Genomic DNA, 26,310 nt, shown 5'->3' on the forward strand with positions numbered 1-26,310 from the left:
TAATAATACTTAGCCTGGCAATGCTAATTTTATTAGTTTTTGACTTCATCTGTAGTTTAACTCTATTGGATGTTTCATCAACCATTGATTCTAGTTTTGACTTCAAGGAAAAGCAGAAAAGATGGCAATCCGATGGGAACTGCAGAGGAGGTAAAATCCCACAGGGATAGGAAAATCTCTGAACAGGATGATTATTAGTCATACACTCCACAAATCTGGCCTTAATGGAAACCAGAGCTGAAAGAAAGCCATAAGCCCTTTGAAGGACACAGGAAGCTTATCATAAATTGGGTCAGTAAAGACCAAAAATGTGTTTGTTTTTGTTTCTTTTCTTTGTTTTTTGTCTAAAATGCAATGCATGGGGGAAACACAAAACAAAGAATCCCCATGCAGTGAAACATAGTGGTGGTATTGTCATGGTGTGTGAACACATTTCTTAACCAGGATTGAAAAGCTGTAAAAGGTTGTGTAAAGTTGGATGAACCTACATACAGAGTTATTTTGGAACCTGACCGCAAGGCTTAAAACCAGATCAGAAACTCGCTCATTGCAGGATGAATAAAATGGAATGGTTTGAATTAAAGAGTATTCATGTACTTCAGCAGTCTATAACTAAATACAATAAATAATTTGCACCAATTTGCACTGAGTGCATCTACAAAGTGCATTGGAGATTTTTATTTTCTTTTGCAATTATGTTATTCATATTCATTATTTTCAATGTCAATACAACTTTACTTTTTAAATGTATGAAATATATTTAACAAAATGTTAAATATTAAATGATATTTTAATCAGTTTCTCAGTACTTGAGTCACCTGTTTTACCAAATATATTTTCACTCTTAGGGTTTTTAAGTGGCTACTTTTTACTTTTACTAGAGCAAAAATATGTTGCTCTTATTTGAGTAAATTGTTTGGGTAACCCATCTCTGTCACTGGCACGTGTCTTTAAATCAGAACATGTCATTTTTAATAACTGCACTGTGTTGTTTTATATTATTTTAAGTTCTGTTTTTGTATTTTTGTTTATATATAGATGATTTGACTTGCCTGCCACTGTGCTGAATTTCACTATTCTATTCTATTAGAATAATCTATTCTATTCTATTAGAATAGAATAGATTTTATTCTATAGAATAAATAGAATATATTATCTTTATCTTATTTTGTTTTATTTTATTTTATTCTAGAACCTTTAGGAAATTATACATAAAACGCACTAAACCCAGAAGCGACTTGAGAAAATGTATAAAACTTGGTGATATTGCGTGTTTTATCAGTTTGATAGCGAAAACACTTTCTTTAAGCATCGGTTGAAATATTACGGTAATGTTTTGACGTAAAATTTATCATTTCGACCGCTACGGGCCAACCGTAAACGACAGCTGCCATGGCAACCAACTGCCAGGCGGATGATGTTTCCTCATTTTCCTGACCGTTACCTGCCTTCGGCCGGCTCCTCACTGTGATATCCCTCCGCCCCGCGCAGCCGGGAGCCCCGCCTCATGATGCCGGGAGGAGGAGCCAGGTAGCAGACACTGACACGTAACAGTCCTGCGTAGAATTTAAGGAAGGAGCCGCATCTTTTCGGAAAAACTCACTTTGGTACAGCCGTGCCTCTTCAGACTGGATGAACCACCCAGCTGTCCCGACCCAGAAGCCCCGTTAGACCGGCTTCCGGAAGCGACCGAAGCGGGACTAGCAGGCAGGAGCGGAGGGAGAGCCGACGTTTAAAATGAGATTTTCAGTGTTTATTTCTGTCCTGCGGTCGCTCGGCCCGGTGGTAATCGGCATCTCATTGGGCTTCACGCTGAGTTTGTTGAGCGTGAGCTGGACGGAGGAAGCGTGTCCCCTGGAGGGCAAGGAGGGCGAGGATGTGGCTTCGGGTCAGGAGGGTCTCCTCAAAGGAGCCCGAAAGCCCAGCTCCATTTCCACCGGCAACGATGTGGAGTCCGAAGAGGATTTCGAGCCAAGAATAGTCCCTTACAAACAAGTCCAGCCGAGTGCTCCAAAGAAAGTTTTCAGGTCAGTTCAGGGTCACCGTTCATTCTGGATGTCCAATTAATTTTACAGTGAGCTGTAATTTACTTAATACGAGTACTATTTTGGTGATAAATAATCTCAGACCCACGTGGTGCAGATGTACAGGTGTCCCCGTCTGGCCTATAATTTTAGGAGTATTAAGGTAACAGCAGACGAGTGATGGTCAGGGGCGACCCCAGAGGTGGCCGTATGGGGGCCAATGCAAAAAACAAACAAACAAACAAACAAAAAAAAACTTTGTTTCCATGAAAAGTGGGATTCAAATGACCATTCTTAACTTGGTCTCTCCACACACAATAAATATTTGTCATAAGTTTGTATTTTTAGCCACTTTAAATAGCAGTGTTAGTGAAGTAATTTCTTATATATTAGAAAGATAAAAAGGAGAAGATATTTTCTGAGCCTGAAAGTTAAAAAAAATCACAACTAAATGGATTCTGATAAATTTTTATTTTTTGTGCCAAGTTGTTTTGAGAGTGTGTTGATAAATATCTTTAACTACTGAAACAAAGCAACTTTAATTAATATAGTTTTGGGTTCAGGGTAAAAACAGGAGCGCTACAATGTTATAAAAGTTGTAATAGCATTAAAATTTTAGAAGTTGTGATCCAACATAGCAAAACATACTACTTCTGAAAAAGTGATGCTACCAGGAGTTCCTCAAATGATACTTGAGGACTTTTCTGCTGTTTCCACAGTTATAATAAATATCAGGTCATTGATGATTGTTACTGTAGAATCTGATATTTTAAAGTCTAAAAAGCTCAACATATTTTGACTTCAGAGAAAAATAATCAACTTGCATTATTTCTTTCAGTCAAAACAACAGGGTTAAGTTATAAAAGTTAAACAAATTAACTACAGGATAATAAATCAGTTTGTTTACCGTTTAGTTCATTTTAAAAAATTTGCTTGTCTTCACATATATCAAACACAGTTTTGTCAGATCAAAGTTTCAGCAATACATTTTCAACTTTTATGCAGACAAATGTGTTGTTTCTGTTTGAATCCGTCTGCAAAGCAAACCCTCCAGTTAAGTTCTCAAGATAAAAAGTACAACCTTTTTTTATTTTATCAATGATCTTATCAGCTAGTGTCAAACATGTTTAAAACGGTTCTTAAATTCTACTGGCCACTTCTGCTCTCCTCACACTCGCCTCCACCGCTAGTAGCAACTATTACAAGACAATTTATGTCATCTGTCCTACATCTAATTAAAATATGAAGCAAACCTTCAGATATTTGTAGATGCTTATTAATACTAGCCAGCCTGGAGGACTGAAGCTGAGGCTGACAAGGTGCCACTGTATGGCCACACACTGAAGGATGTCTAACTTACATTTTCTGCATAAGCAGGCAAACATTTCCAAGAACCTGTGGATAGAGACCTTGTTTGAATGTTAACCCTCACACCCCAAAGTGGATGAATTTTATTTCAGTCTCTTGAAATAGTCTTTAGGTTTAGGAGAAGGTTTTGCTAAAATTAAAGATGTAATTTTGAAAATTCCTTTCATTTATAGGCCGTTTTTTTCTTTGGATAATAGGTAGTGACATCTAATGATGCCTAAACATTGCTATCTTAAAAACTACTTAGATTAGTTTGGTTTTTTAACTTCGAATTATGGAGATAAATAGTTATGAAAGGATCATATTGCACATATTATTTTACTTTGTATTATTCCAACTTCAATATGATAAACTGTGGCCCCTGATCAAACCAGAATAACTCTAATGTTCCCTACTGCTGGTCAATATTGTTTATTGGAATCATAAAACTAAGTTTTTCTTTCAGAAGACCAAGAGTTGAACATTTAAAATGACTAAAAATGGAAATGAAACAAGCCCTGGTGATTACGACTTGATGGACGGTTGGGACAAAATGTCCCTCAGCAGACGGCTCTCAAGTTATACCAGAAAAAGTCCAGAAATACTTGTGATTTAGTTGCTTTACCAACTTTAAAAAGATGGAAACTGAACCTAAAGTAATAAAACAGTTGTGTTTGTCATACATCTGACAAACAAACCTTTATAGATAATCATTTTTAATATGTAACCAGTAGAAGTAGACTGGTTTTCCTTTTAAGTTGAGAACTCTTCTAAATGCTACTATTTGCAGATAATGTTGCTCTATTATTAGATGAATCATCAAATGGGCTTGACTCTAAACTGGGTCCTCAAAGATGCCATGTGGGTTATAAAAAGGAAATAAAGTTTGGCTGCTCTGTTGGTTATGATGAATCGCTTTGCAAGTTCCTACATGTTTAATTTTCTAAAGAAGCAGTAGTTTCCTTTGCTAGTGTTTCCATGTGTGTCACAGCGATTGACATATCTAGGGCTTCAGCAGAAGCTTGTGAAATCACTCGACCCGCTTATCGGGTTTTAATAAACTCACTCATTCTTTGGTTACCTAGCAACAACTTGAGAAACTTGCCTAGCAGCAGTTTAAGGTTTTGCTACCGTCTCTCTTATACGGTGGCCCTGAGGTGCAAAAACTACAACATTAAGGAAAGCACTACAACATTAAGGAAAGCACTACAACATTAACAAAAACACAACAACATTAAAAAAACACGACAACATTAACAAAAACACAACAACATTAAGAAAAACACAACATTAACAAAAACACGACAACATTAACAAAAACACGACAACATTAAGAAAAATACAACATTAACAAAAACACGACAACATTAACAAAAACACAACAACATTAACGAAAACACGACAACATTAACGAAAACACGACAACATTAACAAAAACACAACAACATTAACGAAAACACGACAACATTAACAAAAACACAACAACATTAACGAAAACACGACAACATTAACAAAACACAACATTAACGAAAACACGACAACATTAACAAAAACACAACAACATTAACGAAAACACGACAACATTAACAAAAACACTACAACATTAAGGAAAAACAACGGAAGAGGTAGGTCCCAGTGGGAGACCTAAGAAGTCGCTGATTGGACGACAGGTCGTTTTACTTTTGAACCGGAAGTTCTTCTGGCTTTAACTTGATTGCTGAAAACAAGAATGTTCTCAGTGATCCAAACCTTAGTACTGTTATTCGTAAATATTTTGAGTCAGGACATACTTACGAGGTGATACTGGACATGCTCCAGACCAACCACGAAGTGTCGGTTAGCATGCGTTCAGTAAAGACTCATTTGAAAGTAGCAGGGCTGCATTGAAGAGGCAACTACTCTCCACTTCCTGAAGTGAGACGTGTCATTATGTCCGAGCTTAGAGGACCAGGGCAATTATTTGGCTATCGGACCATGTGGCAAGTTCTCAAACTAAAACACAACCTGCGTGTCAAACGTGATGTTGTAATGAGACTGCTGAGGCAGCTGAATCCTCAAGGCATCGCTCTGAGAACTCGCAGGTTTACAAGACGCACGTATCCCTCCACGGGGCCCAATTACATATAGCATGTAGATGGCTACGACAAAACTGAAGCCATTCGGCTTGGCCATCTCAGGGTGCATTGATGGTTTTTCGAGAAGGATAATGTGATATAAGACAGCTGTGGAAAGATAGTTTAAATCCCAAGGCCACTTACCTTTGAGAAATGAAGAGAACATTTTCCTGGTAAATTAATTGGTTCCCATGTTTTGGAAGGGACACATTATTTCAGGTGGCTAAAATATATGGTTCCCCCTCATATCTCTGGCAAATAAAGAGGAAATGTTTTCAAATAATTTGTTGTTGATGAAGAGACGAATAAGCACAGTTGAAGACTTGTTGGTAAATAGTCCCCATGTTTTGAAGGGGGAACAGATTATTTTAGTCACCTAAAATATATGGCTTTCCCCTCATAACTCTGGCAAACAAGGAGCAAATTCTACCAAAATCACAGGATTTATTGTTGATGATGAGAGGAATAAACAGAGAAAAAAATCTTGCTGGTAAATTAAGTTGTTCCCATATTATGGAGGGGGACCAGATTATAATTTCCTCCATTCTTTCCTACCCTTACCGAACCTTGGGGAATAAAGAACAACTGTTTCCAAATTCTCAAAAATCTTTACATACACACTACGTGTTGGGAAAACTGTGTTTGGTGCCTGACTTATTTCTGCCAGGCTTACGTGAGAAACGTTGGAAAAAGAGCGATTCTCTTGGCGTATAAAATAACAAAAAACAGCATCAGAAGATCTTGTTTATTTATTTATTATACAATTTTTTAAACAACAACTGCCAATTAAACTCAATGTTACAACCTTCACATGATTATATGAGTTGTTTTACCGAGAAATCGATCAGAAGCGACGTGAAAATGGTCAGATCCGCCTCATTCGTCTCTCTGGCTGTAATGATCGCTCCCGACACAGGGGAACCCAATTTAGCACCTACCCGAACTTTCATTTCTTCCTTTTGTTTTAACCCCTTTCTCCCAAGAGAATACTTTGGTCGCTCCTCATTTTTCTATTCAAGGAAGGTGCTGAGGGCTGGTGTACGGCAGGATGGGACAGTCTGTTGTGCTAGAAGTAAAGCAAAGAAAAAATGTCGCACATCACATTCATGCAAACAGACAATATGTATTACGAACTGAAGTAAAGCTGCCACAAGTATAAATTAAGTGCGAGTTCGCTTCCAAAAAGGCGGCTAGCCTGATCGCAGTGCAGCAGAACCAGAACGACACCAATTATCCTAAAAAAGTAGTGCCTAAAGCTGTAACGTACCTTACGATATATAGCTAATACAATTCTGCTGTATTATAGCGACTTTGTGTACTTTTAATTGCATTTATAATGAACAACTAGATGACAGTGGACACGGTCTGGAGACCACTAGCGTTAGCAAGTTACTACATCCATAAGAAATATGAATCTTCCTTTATACTTTTTAACTTACTTGAACATTGTGGAGTATCCTCCATACAAGTTTCTTGAAGCCTCTTGCCACAATTACTGCAAAAATTTGGTGACGGCTCAACCACCTCCTTTCCACAGTTCGGGCAATACATGGCGAAGTGACTGTATTCCCGCTTCCTTAGGTTTTCAATCAAACGAAGCACTCCAGCATAACTTCCGGTTCAAAAGTAAAACGACCTGTCGTCCAATCAGCGACTTCTTAGGTCTCCCACTGGGACCTACCTCTTCCGTTGTGTTTTCCTTAATGTTGTAGTGCTTTCGTTAATGTTGTTGTGTTTTTGTTAATGTTGTAGTGCTTTCGTTAATGTTGTTGTGTTTTTGTTAATGTTGTTGTGTTTTTGTTAATGTTGTTGTGTTTTTGTTAATGTTGTCGTGTTTTCGTTAATGTTGTTGTGTTTTTGTTAATGTTGTTGTGTTTTCGTTAATGTTGTCGTGTTTTTGTTAATGTTGTTGTGTTTTTGTTAATGTTGTTGTGTTTTTGTTAATGTTGTCGTGTTTTCGTTAATGTTGTTGTGTTTTTGTTAATGTTGTCGTGTTTTCGTTAATGTTGTTGTGTTTTTGTTAATGTTGTTGTGTTTTTGTTAATGTTGTTGTGTTTTCGTTAATGTTGTTGTGTTTTCGTTAATGTTGTTGTGTTTTCGTTAATGTTGTTGTGTTTCCGTTAATGTTGTTGTGTTTTTGTTAATGTTGTTGTGTTTTTGTTAATGTTGTCGTGTTTTCGTTAATGTTGTTGTGTCTTTGTTAATGTCGTTGTGTTTTCGTTAATGTTGTTGTGTTTTCGTTAATGTTGTAGTGTTTTCATTAATGTTGTCGTGTTTCCGTTAATGTTGTTGTGTTTTCGTTAATGTTGTTGTGTTTTTGTTAATGTTGTTGTGTTTTTGTTAATGTTGTTGTGTTTTCGTTAATGTTGTTGTGTTTTTGTTAATGTTGTTGTGTTTTCGTTAATGTTGTTGTGTTTTTGTTAATGTTGTTGTGTTTTCGTTAATGTTGTAGTGTTTTGCACCTCAGGGCCACCGTACTCTTAACTTTTTTAAAATAAACCACACCAACGTGGAGTGAGAACTGCTGATACAAGAGGAAAGGTCTCACCATTTTGTTAGTATTTTATATTTTTAAAACAAAATACTGATCAATAATTATCTATGTTTATGTTGTGGTATATTTTTTAGCCGTCCAGCGCTTGTTTCTGGCTGAACGTTTTCAGTCAAGTAGTAGAAAATGTTGGAGCGTTTTGAAGTATTGTGATGATTCACCGAATAAATATAAAAACTAATCAATCAAACTATCAACCAGCTGTATTGATCCAGTCGTTCTCCATCTTGTTTCTCAGGGCTAAGTACATAAGCACAGAGCTTGGCATGCGGGAGCGCCTGTTCGTTGGAGTCCTGACCTCCAAAAACACCATCAACACCCTCGGGGTGGCGGTGAACCGCACCATAAGTCACCATCTGGACATCGTGGTCTTCTTCACCGGCTCACGCAACCGCAAAGTCCCCCACGGCATGTTTGTGGTCTCCCACGGAGATGAGAGGCTGATCTGGAACATGTTTCAGACCATCAGGTACGTCTTAGACCACAATGTCAACGAGTACGACTGGTTCTACTTCGTCCAAGACGACGCCTACACCGAAGCCGACCGGATCAGAGAACTGGTGGAGCACCTGAGCGTGGATCGAGAGCTGTACATGGGCAGTCCCGAAGAGTTCATCGGAGGAGAGATGGAAGGGAAGTACTGCTACGGGGGGTTTGGGTACCTCCTGTCGCGCAGCTTGCTGCTGCGACTTCAACCCTACCTGGAAAACTGCAGGAACGACATCCTGAGCTCCAGGCCAGATGAGTGGCTCGGAAGATGCATCATCGATTACACCAGCACCAACTGTGTCAGTGAGTATGAGGTAAGTTGACTGAAACTCACTCTTTTTTTCTTTTTTCAAAGGTGGGCGCACAAGGGGGCGCTGTGGGGGCCTGAGAAAGTTGGAGAGAAAAATAGAAAAAACATGAAAAAAAAAAGTTGAATCCCATAAATTTCTTCAACATAATTTAGATTTTCTGTTTTTTGATCATTTAAAAAAAATTAAGTTAAAATGATTGATTTTTAAATGTAAATTCTGAAATCAAATTTCAATTCATCAATCCGCTTTTCTCCTCAAGCCAGCATGGCAAACAAGAAATTCAACTTAATTCTCGAAACAGGCAAATTTTTCAAGCATACACACTTCTTATTAAGTATCTTGATTGACAAAAAATAATTAAAAATTATCCTGAAAAAAGAAAAGAAACAAAAGCAGTGAAAAACAACGTGAAAGCCATGAAACATTTATTATAATATAAAATATGCATAAAGCATATTAAACTAAACGAAAGTTTCTAACAAGAAAAAGACCAAATTAAGCATCCAGCAGCCCCTTTGTGGGAATAAATTTAAATTTGATCTGATTAATATAAAACATAACAAAGAGGGAATTGTGTTGACAAATGTAATAATTTGGTAACGAATGCAAAATTTTCTGCTGCATCTAAAATCAGAAGGTATAAGGTTAGCATTTATGCTAAATTAATATAATAATTATGGAATAGTGAAGAGAAAAAAGCCTTCTAAATGTTTGTTTTTTATATAATCCCTGGTTTGAAAACAGGGTCCTGTCCAGAGGTTAAAGCTCTCTGGGAAAAAGTTTGCAAACTCCTGGCTTACAACACGAACATGAAGGTATAACGATGTTTTCTTTACATGAGAGCAGATGAAAGGAAGCCGTCCGTAGTTTAAACGAATGTTAAGCTGTAAAAACGAAGAAGAAGAAGAGTCATCTGGGACAGCTGTCTGCATTGGGGGGCTCTTCTCCTCACAAGCAAAACATAACCGTCTCTGCAGAAATCATTACTTTGCACTAACACTGACAGACAGCTCTATAGAACTGTAATTACGATGCTAGCAAAGAGATGGTATTCATATTACAGAGGAGAGGGCTCGTGCCCTTTAACTTCCCGGGGCATTAAGGGGCAGGTAAACAGGCACAGGGGACACAGCTGAGAGGTTGACTTAGGTTCAATGGTGTGAAAATCCCCTGTGGGTCAACATGCTCTGCTCCTATAATGTCATTAGCATTTAAGGTCAAACAGGCTTTGTCCCAAGGCATGCAGGGAGGTTTTTTGTTTGTCTTTCAGTACAGTTTGCTTCAGTTATTTTAGTGTTAATGTTTTACTTACAAACATATACAGTGCAGTGCAAATAATTAGTTCCCTTGAAGTATTTTTTAGTTTCGGCTTTTTTTTTGTCAAACTGGTTTCAAAGACAAGCTGAGTAAATACAAAAGTTCAATTTACAATTGATTCACTTTATTTATGAAAATGATTATTGAAACCAACCAGAAAGTAATTACATCTCTTGGTAAATCTTGAATTAAGTGATTAGACACACTTATTTTGTTCAGGGAACATTTTTTATCCACATCGTTTCAGTAGAACCTGTCTGAACGCATGAAGTAGGCGAGTTTCTCTGTTATGGCACCAAAACTCTGGGACTCACCAAGAGTTTATGAAAAACGGCTTCATAACGAAGTAATCACAAATTCTGCTCTCTGTCTGAAAATCCTGAGGGATAATATCCTTCAGGGCTCCAACAATTAATCGACTTAATTGTGATTAATCGATCACTGAAATAACAATCAACAAATTTAGTAATCGATTAATTGGTAACTGGACAATACAAACTCATTTGGTGAAAAAATAACAGTCAGAGTCAAAACTCCACAACAGATTAGTAGATTGTCTTTTTTTTTTTACATCTTCATTTTTAATTTAAAAAGTAATTGAATTATTTGCATATTTTAATATACTATAAATGTGTAAAAATGCTTAAATATTTAAATGATAAATCTGCAGAATGTGCCCATTTTTTATCCGATTAATCATCAGAATAATTGATTCTGTATTAATTAATTTTATTTTGTAACCAGGTTGCTGTGGATTGCAGATTTCTGCCCAGGTCCCTCTTGAAAATGAGATCTAGACCTCAACGGGGTTTACTTGGTTAAAATAAAGGAAATAAATAAAATTACTATAATAATAGTTGGTTGCAGCCCTAAGGTCCTTTAGATCATGACCGTAAAGACCAGAAAGGCAGTAATACAAACAAACACCAGCAGATCTACCTCTGAATGGCTCAAAAATGAAAAATATATCGTTTTGGAGTGGTCTAGTCAAAGTCTGTACCAACATATCCATCAAAATCAGAAGGATATGTTGTGAAAACTCTTCAGTATGGATGAATTTTTAAAAATCTGCAGACAAGACTAAGATATCTGGTTTTGTTTGAACGACGTAAACATTCAGGAATAAACAAGCAAAAGCAGTTTATAAGAGGGTAAATAGTTTTCCATACCATGTTAATTTGTTGTTTTTTTTGACTCACCCAATAGTTATGTAAATGCTTTTTACTCCCATTCTTCCTGCTTGGCTCCTGGCCAAAGCTGCAAACCATCTTGTTGCACAATTGAGAGGGAGTAACTTGGCTATCAGAAGAGCCCCGAGCCAGCGGCTCTTAACTTAGCCCTTTAGATAACGGAGCCAGGCAGGGGGAAGTTAACAGGCCTCAAATAGTTGAGAAAACAGATTGAACACAGAGCCAGACATCATTTTTTCCCTGTACAAAGGGAACACTGATGCCAATTAGGCACGGACAATGCTTCACTAAGTGTTGGGCTACAGGCTATAAGCTGTTGGCAAACACTGATAATAGAGCGGCCTCGCTGCTTAGCTAAGCGCTTCCCCTGTTCTTTCTTCTCTTAATGGCTTCATCAGATTCTTTTCAGGGGTTTTTTTCAGCTGGAGACTGAGATGAGGTCCTCAGCCACGTCTTTTGTTTTATTTTGAAGTTCCTGTGAACTTGTCAAAGAGCAAACACGGTTGCTGACCCGGCAGTGAAAGTCTGGTGTTTTTTTTTTTTTAGTCTCTCTGTGAAGCTTCAGCTCAGTGAGCAAACTTTCCCGTGGAGATGAGCCTGATACGCTGTCTAGTTGGCTCGAAATGTTTGAAAGGAAGTAACGCTCCGTAACAACCGGGCCTGGAACGGCATTCGGCGTATTTCTGTTCATGCCATCACGTCTCATGAAGAGCGCGCTTTGTTTGTCTTCTTTGCAGGGACTCGAGTACCACCATTACGAGCTCGGAAAAAACTCGGACCCAAATAAAGAGCAGAACGAGAAGTTCAAGAGAGCCCTGACTGTTCATCCCGTGTCTGACCCCGAACAAATGTACCGGCTGCACCGATACTTCTCCGAGATTGAGCTCCAGAAGACTTATAATGAGATCGCTAAGCTGCAGGTAAGCAGCTTGCCAAGAGTCACAAATCACCTGCGAGTCAGTCAGAAATTCAATCTCCTCTTATCATTATTCCCCCCGCAAAATGCCCAAAACAGAAGATCTGACTAGAATACCAGAAAAAAGATCATTTATTTCAGGTCAGACATGAACCTCATTCACTGCATACAGATTGATGCATTTGAATGAAGTGTGACTCAGGCTGAAACGATTAATCGTGATTAATTCAGATACTCCTCAACTAATTTCTTAATTGATTAATCGTCAACTGGAGTCTGCAGACAAGTAATTAAGCCTACAAGGTACAAATAATATGTACTTTTGGATTTAATCTAAAAATATCTTTAAGTTTGTTTCAGCTGTTTCAGATTAACTGAGGAAATGCTGTAATATTTAATTGAATGCAATAAAATGTCTGTTACTTTTTTATTTGAATCTTTTAACATTTTTCTAATGCTTTACTAAAAAAAAAAGCTGAAGTAGTTAAATTAAAAATCTGTAACCTGTGCCATTTTTCTATCTATCAATCAATCAATCAATCAATCAATCAATCAATCAATCAATCAATCAATCAATCAATCAATCAATCAATCAATCAATCAATCAATCCATCAATCAATCAATCAATCAATCAGAATAATTGATAAATTAATCATTTTCCAGAAGTAGTTAGTTGCAGCCCTAATTTTGACTTTTCACTGTTGTGAAAATTGTGAGGTGTTTTTTATGTTTTGATCTGTTGTCTTGTCTGTAGCGATTCTCCATTTAATTGTTTTCTGCTCATATCAAACACAGTGAAGCCACGTTTATTTTTAGATTTCCAAATGAATCCCAGTCATTACTTAAATCTGAGAGGAGAACTAAAAAGTGTTTTGGTTAAAAAAAACCCAAAACATTATATTTGGATTGTTTATTATGTTTGATAATTCTTTTTTTTTCAACTCAACTGAATAAATGTAACTCTAAAACTAGCAAAAATCTTCATTGAGCAGATTTTTCTTTTACTTTTTCTTTCCACTCAACTTTCTATGAATTTACATCCTTACTGCAGACTGTAAGAAGGTAAAGCAGTGACATTTTGTACTGTTTCGGCTTCATTGTTATTTTCAGAAATTGCACATCTTTGAGTATTTGTACTTTAGTTAGCAATTAATCGATTTCTAAATGTGATGGTGATTATTTCAATGATCAATTAATCTGATTAATTGTTTCAGCCCTAATTGAAATAGACACATTTTTCAATAATATTAACAAAACTCTTGTGTGTCTGCAGGCGGAGATAAAAAATGTCAGCGTTCTCGCTTTTGAAGGCAACCGAAGCGCCCAGTGGCCAGTCGGGATCAATCCGCCTTTTGAGCCTAAGTCCCGGTTTGAAGTTCTAAAATGGGAGTACTTCACAGAGGAGGAGATTTACTCGTGCATCGATGGCGCTCCTAAGTGTGAGTTGCGGGGCATCGATAAACTGGATGTGGCAGAAGTCATAGACACAGCCATAGAGGAGCTGAACAAGAAGTACATGCCCACTTTACACCTGAAGAAGCAGCAGCTGATTAACGGATACAGACGCTTCGACCCCACCAGGGGCATGGAGTACACCTTAGACCTTCAGCTGGAGGTCGTCAATCAGAAAGGTCACAGCCGCTCCATCACCAAGAGAGTCCACCTGGTGCGACCCCTGAGCCTCATAGAGATCATTCCCATGCCCTACGTCACCGAAGCGACCAGGGTTCACATCATTATACCTCTGACTGCAGACGACCGCAGCTACGTCAACCATTTCCTGGAAGTCTTTGCCTCCAACGCCTTTGAGACGAGCGAAAACGCCATCCTCACGTTCCTGTTCATTTACGACCCAGAGGAGGCTCAACACGTGAATCACAACGACATATTTATTGATGTGAAGAATCAGATAAATGTTTACGAGCGAAAATACCCCACGGTGAAAATCCCCTGGATCAGCGTCAAGACAGAGGTACCGTCCCAGATTAAGTTCATGGACATCATCTCCAAAAAGCACCCGGTGGACACTTTGTTCTTCCTGGCGCACGTCAACACGAACATCAACTCCGAGTTTCTCAACCGCTGCCGCATGAACTCTATAAACAACTGGCAGGTCTTCTTCCCCATCCACTTCCAGGAGTATAACCCCGATGTTTCCTACCACAACCAGCCGCCCCCGGCCACAGTCGACCTGGTGAAGGACGCCGGACATTTTGACCGCAGGTCATTCGACGAGGCGTGCTTTTACAACTCCGACTACATGGCGACGCGATCCCGCATGGTGGCGGACGTCCAAGAGAACGAGGACATCCTTGAAAGCCTGGACATTTATGACATATTTGTGAAGTATTCTGGTCTGCACGTATTCAGAGCTGTTGAGCCAGCTCTGCACCAGCAGTACCGCTACCAGTCCTGCAACCCCAAACTCAGCGAAGACATCTACCACCGGTGTATTCAGAGCAACATGGAGGGCCTCGGGTCCAGATCGCAACTCGCCATGCTGCTTTTCGAACAAGAACAAGGAAACAGTACTTGAAACATTTCACCTGCTTTATTTTCGTAAAACGGACTGAAGATGTTGGAGTCGGTTGAAAAAAGCAACAAGTCTTCTACCAGCTTTAAGTCCAACCCGACGGTTCTCCCTAAAGGCTGTTTTGTCAGATTGGTCTTTTTTAGCTAGTTTTGATAAACTGACAGAACACGGGTTTAAAATGAAACCAAATGTGCTAGCTATGCTGACAAATATAAAAATTGCAATAAGCAGTTTTGACCACTAGGGGAGGCATAAAAACCAGAGACTCGTGGCTTTGCGGTAGCTTTGAGGAGTTTGTGTCGTCTCCTCAGTATTCAGGTGGAAATCGCTACCAAAGACTGAGAATATTCAGGGGTAGGCATGGGCCGGCTGCTGCACGTTGCTGTGGTCCAATTCAAAGTTCTTCCATTGAAATCTAACAGAACTAGTTGCTGCACACTGCCAGTCGGCTGGCTGAAGAAAGGCCACTTCTTTTCTCTTGAGCCTACAAGAACAAATTTACATTTGGCTTGGAAAGAAAATCAGCTCCATCAAACACACTTTCTCATAATTAAGTTTAGTCACCAAACGTTGGACGTCCATTGACTTTTTAGGACTTAACTGAAAAACTTATTAAAAATATAAAATTTTTTTAGTCTATTCAACTGAATTTGGCCCAGACAGGTTCTTAAATTAATTCTTTGCTTTAGGTTTGTGTTGACATATTTTCACTCTATTTATCCGTATTTTAACATTGTTTAAAATACCACAATCCAATGTGTTTTTTTTCAGTGTTTATTAGATGGAAATGTGTTTGGGAAAGAGTGAAGTACTCAGCCTGACTACTGGAGCAGAAAGGCATAAAAGGCAAGGTTACTTGAAAATGACTCCAACATTTAGTGGTATTTATTACATTTTTATGTTGAATTCAATATTGCAGTTCACAACCACCTCTTTAATATTTGATCTCAGTAAATTAAATAAATTCAATAGTGGTACTCATTTTCTTTCCTTTAAATATTTTTTAGATGCTGTGAGAAGACTGGTCCATGCCTCCTTAGGAGTAATTATGTCAATTGGTCACCATTAGAAGGAGATAGTTTCCCTTTGGGAACATTAGCTTAGATTAGCTGAGAAAGCTAACAATCATGTCTTTTAAAAGTATTAGCACCCCTTCAACTTTTTTTTGCAACATCTCACATTTCAACCACAAACTTTGATATGTTTTATTTAGAATTGTAGAATATTATATGGAGTACTGTATAACTGTGAAGGTTATGCATGATTCTACATTTTATGAAATTCATTAATAATCAGGTTTAAAGGGGCGGTAATACTTATTTTCCAAACATTTTTATAACAGCATATGAAATATTACACCTTGAAATTGGATCTGTCTTTTTAAGAAGCTCTGACACTTTGCCTCTATCATGTTATAACATTAAAACATGATAGAAAGCTAAAAAGAGTTGATTTTAAAGTGTTTTGTATGGTCTACGTGGTTTAACTGTAAAGTGTCCCAGCATGATGCTTCCACCACCATGTTCCATAGTGTATTTTGCTTTTAGGTTTAAAAGTTTGTATTTTTTAAGGTTTTATTGGCACCAGATTTCCTTTTTTTTTTTTTTTTTTTAAAAAACATGTACTGAAATTCCACTTCTCAGTTATTCTCTACTTTATCCCTGAAGGAAAACAGTTTGTGGTTGTTGCATTAAAAAAAAGCATTAAAACGTTCAAGGGGAAATAATGCTTTTTGGAATGTGTGCTTTGGCTGCTGCACATTCTGATGAATGAAACTATTTTCGTTAGCATAGAGTGAGCTAATGCAGTAGGTATGTTGGGTTTGGAAACCAATTAACCAAAACAATAAGCGGTTTGTAATTAAAAGATGTCATTGCTGCTTCTCAGAGGGGTTTGACTTATGAGCAGGGCCTGGTTTGCTTTTTGAGGACGCCCTTTGATTTAATCTGTATCTTTAAATCAGAAGTTAATGTTTTATTTTATTTCCAACGGTACATTGCACCACTGCTTGTGTGCCCCAGTTCTTGCACTTTTGATACTTAACTGGTTTGAGTATTCACAGAAGTGTGTTTGTATAATGTGCCTTGACAAAGACGTTTTATATGTTGGCTGTCTTGTTTTTTATATATACATAAAGTAGTATTTTGGTATTGATGAACTCCTATGGGAGAGTGGAGCTTTCTGTGTGTTTATAACGCCTGCCACAGCTGGGAGACTGAAGTGGGTTCTCGGTTGAGTTTTTATTGCGAACTTGGACATGCCATGAACCCGACCATCTGCAGGCTGAACATAACGTGTGCCTCGAAGCCAGGAGGAGCTTTCTGGAAAGTATCTGTTGGGTTTGATTTATGAAGATTTGACTTACTGGAAATGCTTCTTATTGAACATTTTTTAATGGTACAAACAAACGAGCCCTATGAATAATGACGTTGTTACTGTCTGGATGCCGGGATATATTTTAATTACATTAGAAAAATATTTCTATGTCAACAGAAGCAGAAATTGGAGAAGGTTTAGCTGTTCCAAAGTGCTTTGGATGACTTTTTTTTGGTGTGCTTGAACTCCAGATGTTGTGAAATGCAGTAGGAGGTTTCTTCTGTCTCTCAGCGGTAATGGATGTAGTATTGCTGGACAGCAGTAATTTATTAGTACATTAAAATGTGCAATATTACAGATAACACAGCTGGACAGGCAGCTTTTAGGCGACGGGATTTTAAATTTCAAAGACATTTTTTGTTTCTTCAAGTGCAGCAGTGTGTATATCACAGTACTGTTCATGGCTTGTACCTTCTGTTTGAGGCAGAGTAAATACACTGTAATTTTGCTGACAGGCCCTTTTAATGTATTTTGCTCTCTGTAGACACTTTTTCATCACATTTGCTTTGAAATACATAAAACCGAGGCGAGTCCTTTTATTTAACTGTAATTGGATTTAATATATATGTTGGAGACGTTACAGCCGCCGTGGTGGTCCGCCGCATTTCTTATCTGTTTTATTCACAGTGTGAACACAGAGCATTAAGTTCAGTTTTATGCTTATTTTTTTTTTTTTTTAATGTCTGATAACTTGGTGTGAATGTTTTCTTGAAGAGTCTTCCAGAGAAATCACTGTGAAATAAGGAGGTTGAGATTACAATATGAAGTTACTGAAATGTGCTGTTTTCTTGCCTTTCTGTCAGCATGAATGGTCTGGATCACAGGTGTCAAACTCGAGGCCCGTGGACCAAATCCGACCCGCCCGAGCTTTTTAAGTGGCCCTATAAATTCTACACTAAACGCTAAATGTGCTCAAATATTATTTTATCAATCAATTCAGTTTTTATCTGTTTACTGCCAAACTAAATGAATCAGTCCCTCCATTTTCTTGCAAATTATTGTGTAAATTCACACAAAATCAACAAATCCACACAGTTCTTTGCACTAATACTTAACTGGTAGTTTATTCCACAAAATGGTCTAAAACGTTCTTTTGTACTGAACAGCTGCCTTAGTATTAATTAAGGTCAGCTTCTATAGCGAGTAATAAAAAGTCACACATTTCCAATTTAGTGCCACAAACACTTTGATTTTTATTGCAAAAAATCACAAAATCGTAAAATCCAGGAGGGACTGTATATTATTCAGTTTTAAGAATTTATTGATATTTTAACAGTTTGTGAATGGGTTTTGTCAATACATTCTGGCACAACCGGCCCTTTAAGAGGATTATGACATTGACTTGGCCCAAAGCAAAAGTGAGTTTGACACCACTGGTCTCGAATCAAGTGGGGCGTCAGATTAATGATCCTGTGTGGCTGAACGAAGGCTCCTTATGTATTTTAATGATTTATTTATCTGTCACATCACCTACATAACACAGTATTTTCTGCTTTTATGACATTCTTTGTACACTCCATTTTCAAACATCTTTCCACAGTCAGTCATGTTTTACCTTTTATTGTAGTCCTAAAGTCATTTTAATATGTTGAGTTCATTCCACATTTATTTCCACCAGAACCTGAAGTTTTCCCTTTGCACCCCATTCACTGGTTATTTGTACTGTTTTCACACACATTGGTACTTGTTGAACCAAAGCGGTACATTTTGGTTGATGCACATGGCGTGTGATTGAGTGCTGTAATTCTCAATAAACTGTGAATCATTGTAATTTTTCTAAATAAATAATTTTAAATATTTACCTGTGTGCTTGTGAATCAAAATTCAAAGTGGTAATAGCTGTAAAAATGGCACATTTTTCTGAAAATGACTTGCCATGAAAATAAAGATAAAATGTTAGGTTTTTAAAAAAATATATTTTTATGTAACAGAGTTTTATCAGCATTATATGTGAAGTTTGCCAAAATGCGTTCATTTTTTTCAATTTATTTTGTTTAGTTGTGCTAAACGTTTTGTTAGACGTTGCTGTTGGCGGTTACCGCAACCGGTAACTGACAGCTCCTCGCCCTGATGCTAACCACCATCTTGATTTCCTCTGTAGTGAAACACAGAACCTGAACGTGTCGTGAAGTCGACCTGCTGGACCCAGAAGGGTTTCATCTGATGCTCTGGAAATGATTAAGAACCCACTGCATTGAAAACCTGGTTATTCCACCAAATATTGATTTATAAACTCTTCCTGAGTTAAAACATTAGTATTGTTGTTTTCTTTACATTATTTGAGGTCTGACAGCATTGCGTCTTTTTTGTTATTTTGACCATTTTTTCTGCAAATAAATACTAAATCTTTGCTTGGCTTTTCACAGGCATGTTGTCAATAGTTCACAGAATAAAATAACAATTTTACTCAAACATATACCTATAAAAAGCAAAATCATTTTAAATGGTCTCTTCATTTTTATCCAGAGCTGTGTGTGTGTAGATTTATTTTTATTTTTTGCCTTATACCCACAGATTTCATTCTGTCCTCTGGGTGTCAGCACAAGTACGCACTTCCTCCAGGTTTGTACTCTGGCAGTGACTGCTGGTTGCAAAGATGGAAACTGCAACTGAACAACATCTGAGAATCCCCAGTTTTATTTGACATAAAAATGTCAGATTTTTTTCTAATCCCCTGCCGTGAGCAGGCCGTTTCTGTCAGATCCGACATTCTCCTGATGTCTGGGATGGGTTAAAAACGGGGAAAAAATGTTGCGACCTTAATTACAGCCTCAGTTATTTTGAGGGTCTATGTGCACTACCCTTAGGCATGCTGTAAAACCACATAACTACAGAGCAGCAAGGTTTTAATTGTAAGTCATTATTTTGTACTTTGGTTTACGCTGAGTCCCAGGACTTTCTCCTCCCTCGTGGGCAAGCAGTCTGAAAGTCGACTGGCACTGTAAAAGCATCTATATATGTTTTTATTTTTGTTTACTGAAACAAAACTGGTCAGATTGTGGAACATATTTTACATTTTAGAGGTTTTAAACAAATAGCTTGTTCTGCAAGTTGTTGAGATTAACGATAATTTTGTTTTATTGGAACCATTTTACAGTATTGGTAAATGCTGAAAAATAATGCAAGAGCACATTTTCAAAGATAAATTTAATACTGGAACTGGGAAACATTTTAAATGAATAAACAAAACCTCATAAACAACAAATAAAATTAATTATGAACAAAATTGTCCTTCAAAAAAGGGAATAGTTGAAGACTTTTATCATCTAGTTTGGTAAAAAGAAGAGAAAACAATAAATCATGCAACTGATAATTATCTTGTTTTAATTGATCTTGGATTAATTAATTTATTGTTCATTTCCACAAGTTTATAGTTGAGAAGTAAAAAAAAAAAAGACACCTCGAACTGAAGTGACGTCTGGACTTAGAGACACATTTAGGTTATTTTTTTAAATCTAAACTTTAATAGTTTTTGTATTTACCATATTTGACATTTATAAAATCTGTTCTAACAGAGGAATATTCACATCATCGTAACACCTATATACAACATGTATGCTCGTCTCTGCGCTCCCTCTCTGGAATGGTCCATTTCCATTTCTGTCGGAAACAAGATGAAATTTCTCCCACTGAAATCCAGACTGAAGCTTGCATCACCGCCATCTTACACGCTTTTTTCCCTTCAGGCTTCAGCTTAGAAATATTTGGTTGACAAAAAAGAAAAATCCAGATATTTCAAACTGTGGCCGGTTGGAATATGTGGGTTTTACTCATAATGTACGAAGCAAATAGAAGCGCAATGCCATGGAGAAAAGATCCAAAAAATGAAGGACAGGATCTCAGATAAAGAGTTTGAGGAATCCCAGAAATGAGAACAGCATGTTGGGAAGCGACAGTGTTGTCTTTTTGTCATACACACAGTTATAGAGTATAAAAAGTACTTTTTTTCCCCCAGGTACCTGTACTTTACATTGAGTATTTTTTACTTTTACTCCCTATCTGCACTTTCTACTCACCTCTAACACAACAAGTGTCAATAATTCACCATTCAGTTGGATCCAACCAAAGCAAAGCAGCAGAAGAAGAAAAACAAAATGGAGGCTTCAACCTGAGTAACATTGCAAACAACAGGAACACATTCAGAGACGCAAGAACATTCCCCATCAGTTTGACAAATCCTTCCATGTTGTTGGATCAACTAATGATTAGTGGCAAATTCACTGTGCAAATGATCCTGACGGAGATTTGGTTTAAAGAAAAACCAGAACGCATATGTATTTTTTAAAACTTTCTATGCTAACAGAGCATGTTGTGAGGAAAAGTTAATTTTTTATGACAAGTATTTTGTATGACTAGCTTTTTTATTATTTTAGACTTATTGAAAGTCTTAGTTTTAGTATGTTTCAAAACTTCAACCTATACTTTTACTCGAATATGTGTCAAACTCGAGGCCCGTGGGCCAAATCCGGCCCGCCACAGATTTTTATGTGGCGCTCTAAGTTCTAGCCTGAACACCAAATGTGCTAAAATATTATTTAATCGATCAAATTAATGCAGTTTCTCTGTTTTGCCAAATTATGCCAATCAATTCCTCTAGTTTTTTGCAAATTATTGTGGAAATTCACCCTCTAATTTTTTGTATTAATAGATAATTGGTAGTTTATTGGAGATTTTCTTTTTTTAAAAATTCTCAAAAACTTTCTCACTTATCCTAATCAGCTGCTTCAACCTTAATTGATGTTAGATTATAATCCATAATCCATACAGCAAGTAATAAAAAGTCACATTTGCCAACATAAGCGCAAATTAGTCCCACAAACAATAATAAAATTCTGGAGGAACTGAAAAGATGTTAAATATTTAATTTGAAGAATTTGTTGATATTTTGACAGTTTGTGAACGACCACAAACTGTTTTATCAATACATTCAACCGGCTCTTCAAGAGCATTGATGATCTTCACTTGGTCCAAATCAAAAATGAGTTCGGTTCTGCTTTCCTAGACTATTTTTTCATCCTGGTCTCTGTTTATAACTTTAACTTGAAAGAGTTTCCAGAAACAAAATCACTGTTTTAGTACAAAGATTGTTTTGTTTTTTTCTGGCATGTGAACTAAACTGTTTTATCTCAACATCATAAATGTGAAGTTTGTCAGAATGTATTTATTCTTTTAATCCATTTTATTTGGCCCAGAAGTTGTTTCTCCTGATGTTTATCGGTGTATCAACTTCTGCTCCGTTGCTATTGGCAGCTGCCGGTTACCACAGCAACCAGGAACTGATGGCTCCTCCCCTTTTTTTGGTTGCCATCGGTAACTGTGGTTTGTGTGTGCTTTCTTTACAAGTATCATGTTTTAACATTTATTTTAATATCAAAGCAGGGTTTTATGAGTAACTTTGTTTTGTAAATGTTTTTTACTGGCATCGTTACTAATATTGTTCACGTTAGCCATGTTTGATTTTACGACTACTGCTAACTAATGCTAACTAATGCTAACTACTGCTAACTACAGCTAACTACAGCTAACTAATGCTAACTACAGCTAACTACTGCTAACTAATGCTAACTACTGCTAACTAATGCTAACTACTGCTAACTACTGCTAACTAATCCTAACTACTGCTAACTACTGCTAACTACTGCTAACTACTGCTAACTGCTCACTGTGACCTACTGTTTTGTCGTTCAGGGTTGTTTATTATAGAAGCTTCTGGACTGATGTGAACTTGATTTCCTCTTTCGTTGGAACAAATCCAGTGAACCTGAATGCGCCTGTTCTGAAGTCGACCTGCTGCCTAGACGGGTCACACATGAACTCCAAAAAGTGCCTGTCTGTAATCCTCCAGGTGTGTATTCAGCTCAGCCCTCCGGCTCCTGTGTGACTTCTCAGAGGATGGCTACAATTATTGATGACAGAGGAGAAGATTGCTATGCATGGCCTGTACAGGATGCCATCAGAGACGGTGATTGGGAACCTTTTGAAAATGTCAAAGTGACACATGATTATGAATATTAAACATCCATGTATGGAGCATGATTACTTGAAAGGGGGAGGGAAATCAACAGTCGGAGGCTGGGATGTCATTGCGAACTGTGATGAAATATGGCAGAACAGCAGCGACTGAATATATCAAAAAGATTAACAAAAGTGACATTTCTTAATGGCAAAGGGCATATATCATCATTTTTAATTATTATTATTTTCTTTTTATTTATGTTCAGGCTTGTAACTCACAATATTTCTCAGAATAGACCCAAAAGCTGCCAAAAAATGGTTGACATCGCATTTGGAGTGTTTAATTCAGACATCAGGGCTTAATGCTAAAGCAGTGATAATCTCTTATGATCCTAGCCAGTGTAACAGATGCTGTGGCTGTTCTGACCAGAACAAGAGGTTCTGACCAGCATTATTACTTTGCTCTGAACTTATGTTAAAAGTAGTAATATAATAAATACATTTAAACAACTTTGGGATATAAAAAATTGTTTTACAGGTTTTAAAGTGAAGAAATGAAGCCAATTTTGTGGAACTTGAAATTTTGTCAAATCTCTAAAGTTTGAGTCATTTCTGGTGAGGATGGCTGTGCGTTTTTTTCTTGTATCCCTTGTAATTTTTTTTAAAGTAAGGAGGACCAATCCTGCCATAATTGAGAATGATTGAATTATGGCATTGAATTATTGAATGCCAATTACTGAATTATGACTAATTAAAAATAATTACAGTACCAAAAAGCAACTTGACAAATAAGTGTATCATCAAATGTAACAAAATCATAATGAAAAAAGAGATTAGTTCAATAATTATTAATTTATTTATTTCTGTATTTAATCTTAAATATGGCAGGATTTAGCCTCCATATTTTTTTAACACTCTATTCTTAGTTATGTTACATCCCTTTCATATTTTTAGATTTTCTTTTTAAAAATATGATATTTGCCCTTTAAATCTCACAGTGAGAATATTTTCATCACCATTTATGCAACAATTTCACAAACTGCACAGTTTTACTACTCTATACCTGGACAAATAACATTTAGTCTCGTGTTTTGCAGTAGTGGATTAGCAGCTACTGCGTTTGGCCCAATGTGGTGATAGATGACCGCTTCAATAAAAACAAACCACAGCCATAAATTGAGAACAATTATTTCCTGAATTATTAATCAAAGATGAACTAACTGTGCAACAGACAGAAGGAGCTGCACAGTCATTTATTTATTCACTTATTCAGATGCGCAGTGATTAGAGCAGAACACTAAATTATGTGTTAGCTTGTTTTTTCCATCTCTAACCGATAGTTAAAGGTAACCTTTGTGCAGTTGTGTCCATTGCATGAATCAAGGAAAGCAGCAAAACAGAACATGGAGTCTTCCTGATCTGCCCTTATCATAAAAACTGGAGAAAAATTTGTGCTCTGTGCAGAATCAGATTCTTGCAATATAAACAACAACAAAAAAACAAAAACAAAACTGTAAATGTTTTTTGGGATTTACAAAAAAGAAAGTAATAAAATCCTTTGTATCCCTTCGTTTTCCTGTTTTGTCCCATTTAAGCCACTAGCATGTTGTTCTTACTGGGATTTTATGACATCTTGTCGCTGCAAAATGAAAGTAAAATATTTAAATTCAAACAGTTCATAGTTCCTTCATATTCACTACTGTTAACTCTTATCATCCTAAATAAAATCCAATTCAACCAGTTGCTCTCAAAAGTTACTTAGTGAGTAAATAGAGTCCACTTGTGTACATTTTATTTTTTGTTTTACTCCAACTCTTCAGTGAATATCAGTGAACAGTTTTAAGACGTCCAAGAATCACAGGAGCCATAAAATTGTGGAGAAACTTGAAACACGGTTAGGATATAAAATAAAATCTTAAAGTCTTACTGGCACCTTCTCCCATTTTATATCACAATCAAGTAACTATGTGACCCTCAGTTATTGCAAAAACCCTTTTAATATCAAATGAGTTAAAATAAATTTGACTTTTTAATTTAACGCCTTGAAATTGGGCCTCTGTCTCTTTAAGAAGCCCGTGCTCTTTCCCACACTCTGCCTTCACAACAATGCTTCTCGTTATGCCGTTTACAGCTTATGGAGCATCAGTCTGTGGCAGCATCATGCTCATGTACTGGGAAGCTGGTGAGGGCTGATGGGAAAATAGACTGAGCTTAAATTTAAAGCGAATTTTAAGATATAAAACTTAAAATTCAATCTGGTTGAGCCGGAGGGAAAAGAATAGGCAAAGATTTCATTTTTGAGACGTGACTCAGACTTTATTCTGAGATTATCTCTGAAAAACAGAGTATCTTTAGTCAGAGGCTTTTTAGATTCACTGTAATACAGACTGCTACAGGAGATGTTTCATCATCTACAGAGACTCTGAAGTTACAGCAGCGTTTAGTTTCCCTTTGGGATCAAAAAAAAAGTATTTTTGAATTTGAATTGAATTTGAGACATACTTCAACATATTTGCATCTGTTTTTCTGTATTTATTTGTGATTAATTGTAAAAACAATGCATCTTTTTGCTCCTACTTCACAACACTGTGCTGGTCTGTCATGTAAAATCCCAGTAAAATATGTTAATTGTTGTTTTAATGAGACAAAATGTTACTAAATTCAAGGTGCATGAAAACTTTTGAACCTGGCAGGAAGGAAAATAAAACCAGCGACGATAACAGAATAAAAAGATTGAACAGATAACTGTTTGGTCCCTGAATGTATTAAAAATAAAAGAAGGAACTTCAGACAAAATGTTTAAAAGCTCTCGCCGTGTGAATTTAGGGATTTTCCTGCAGCGGAAAAAGCCGTTAGTGACTAGACTGGCCTTGTATGATAGTGGAAAATATGAACATGAGGGAATCAGAGTAAAAGTTTTCATTATTAATTTCCATTACCGCTCCTCTAACTTGTGCTCGTAAAATCTACTGTATCCTTGACGGCTCCGTCGTCTGAGTTTATGTTGCAGAAGTTTTTGCCTGAATTTCGCAGATAAAAACCTACAAACCAAAATAATGCCTGTCTAGTTTTCCCACCAACTTCTCTGATTCTAATCCACTAATTTCACTGGATCAGCTTAGCGGAGCTGTGTCACCTTAATGTGCTCAGTCATGTGTGCAAAATGTTAAAGTATGCATGCAAACA

General features: G+C 37.0%; 1 protein-coding gene across 1 annotated transcript; it reads left to right on the forward strand.

Moving 5' to 3' along the window:
• Positions 1-1,451: 1,451 nt before the first annotated feature.
• On the forward strand, positions 1,452-18,968 carry chpfa (chondroitin polymerizing factor a). Its single transcript, XM_055031646.1, has 4 exons — positions 1,452-2,027; positions 8,275-8,839; positions 12,081-12,263; positions 13,534-18,968. Exons 1-4 carry the CDS (start codon positions 1,738-1,740, stop codon positions 14,794-14,796), a joined length of 2,301 nt encoding a protein of 766 aa, XP_054887621.1. The 5' UTR covers positions 1,452-1,737; the 3' UTR covers positions 14,797-18,968.
• The last annotated feature ends 7,342 nt before the right edge of the window (positions 18,969-26,310 follow it).

The sequence above is a fragment of the Poeciliopsis prolifica genome, unplaced genomic scaffold, assembly GCF_027474105.1.
Source record: "Poeciliopsis prolifica strain line A6 unplaced genomic scaffold, Auburn_PproV2 SCAFFOLD007, whole genome shotgun sequence".
Classification (NCBI taxonomy): domain Eukaryota; kingdom Metazoa; phylum Chordata; class Actinopteri; order Cyprinodontiformes; family Poeciliidae; genus Poeciliopsis; species Poeciliopsis prolifica.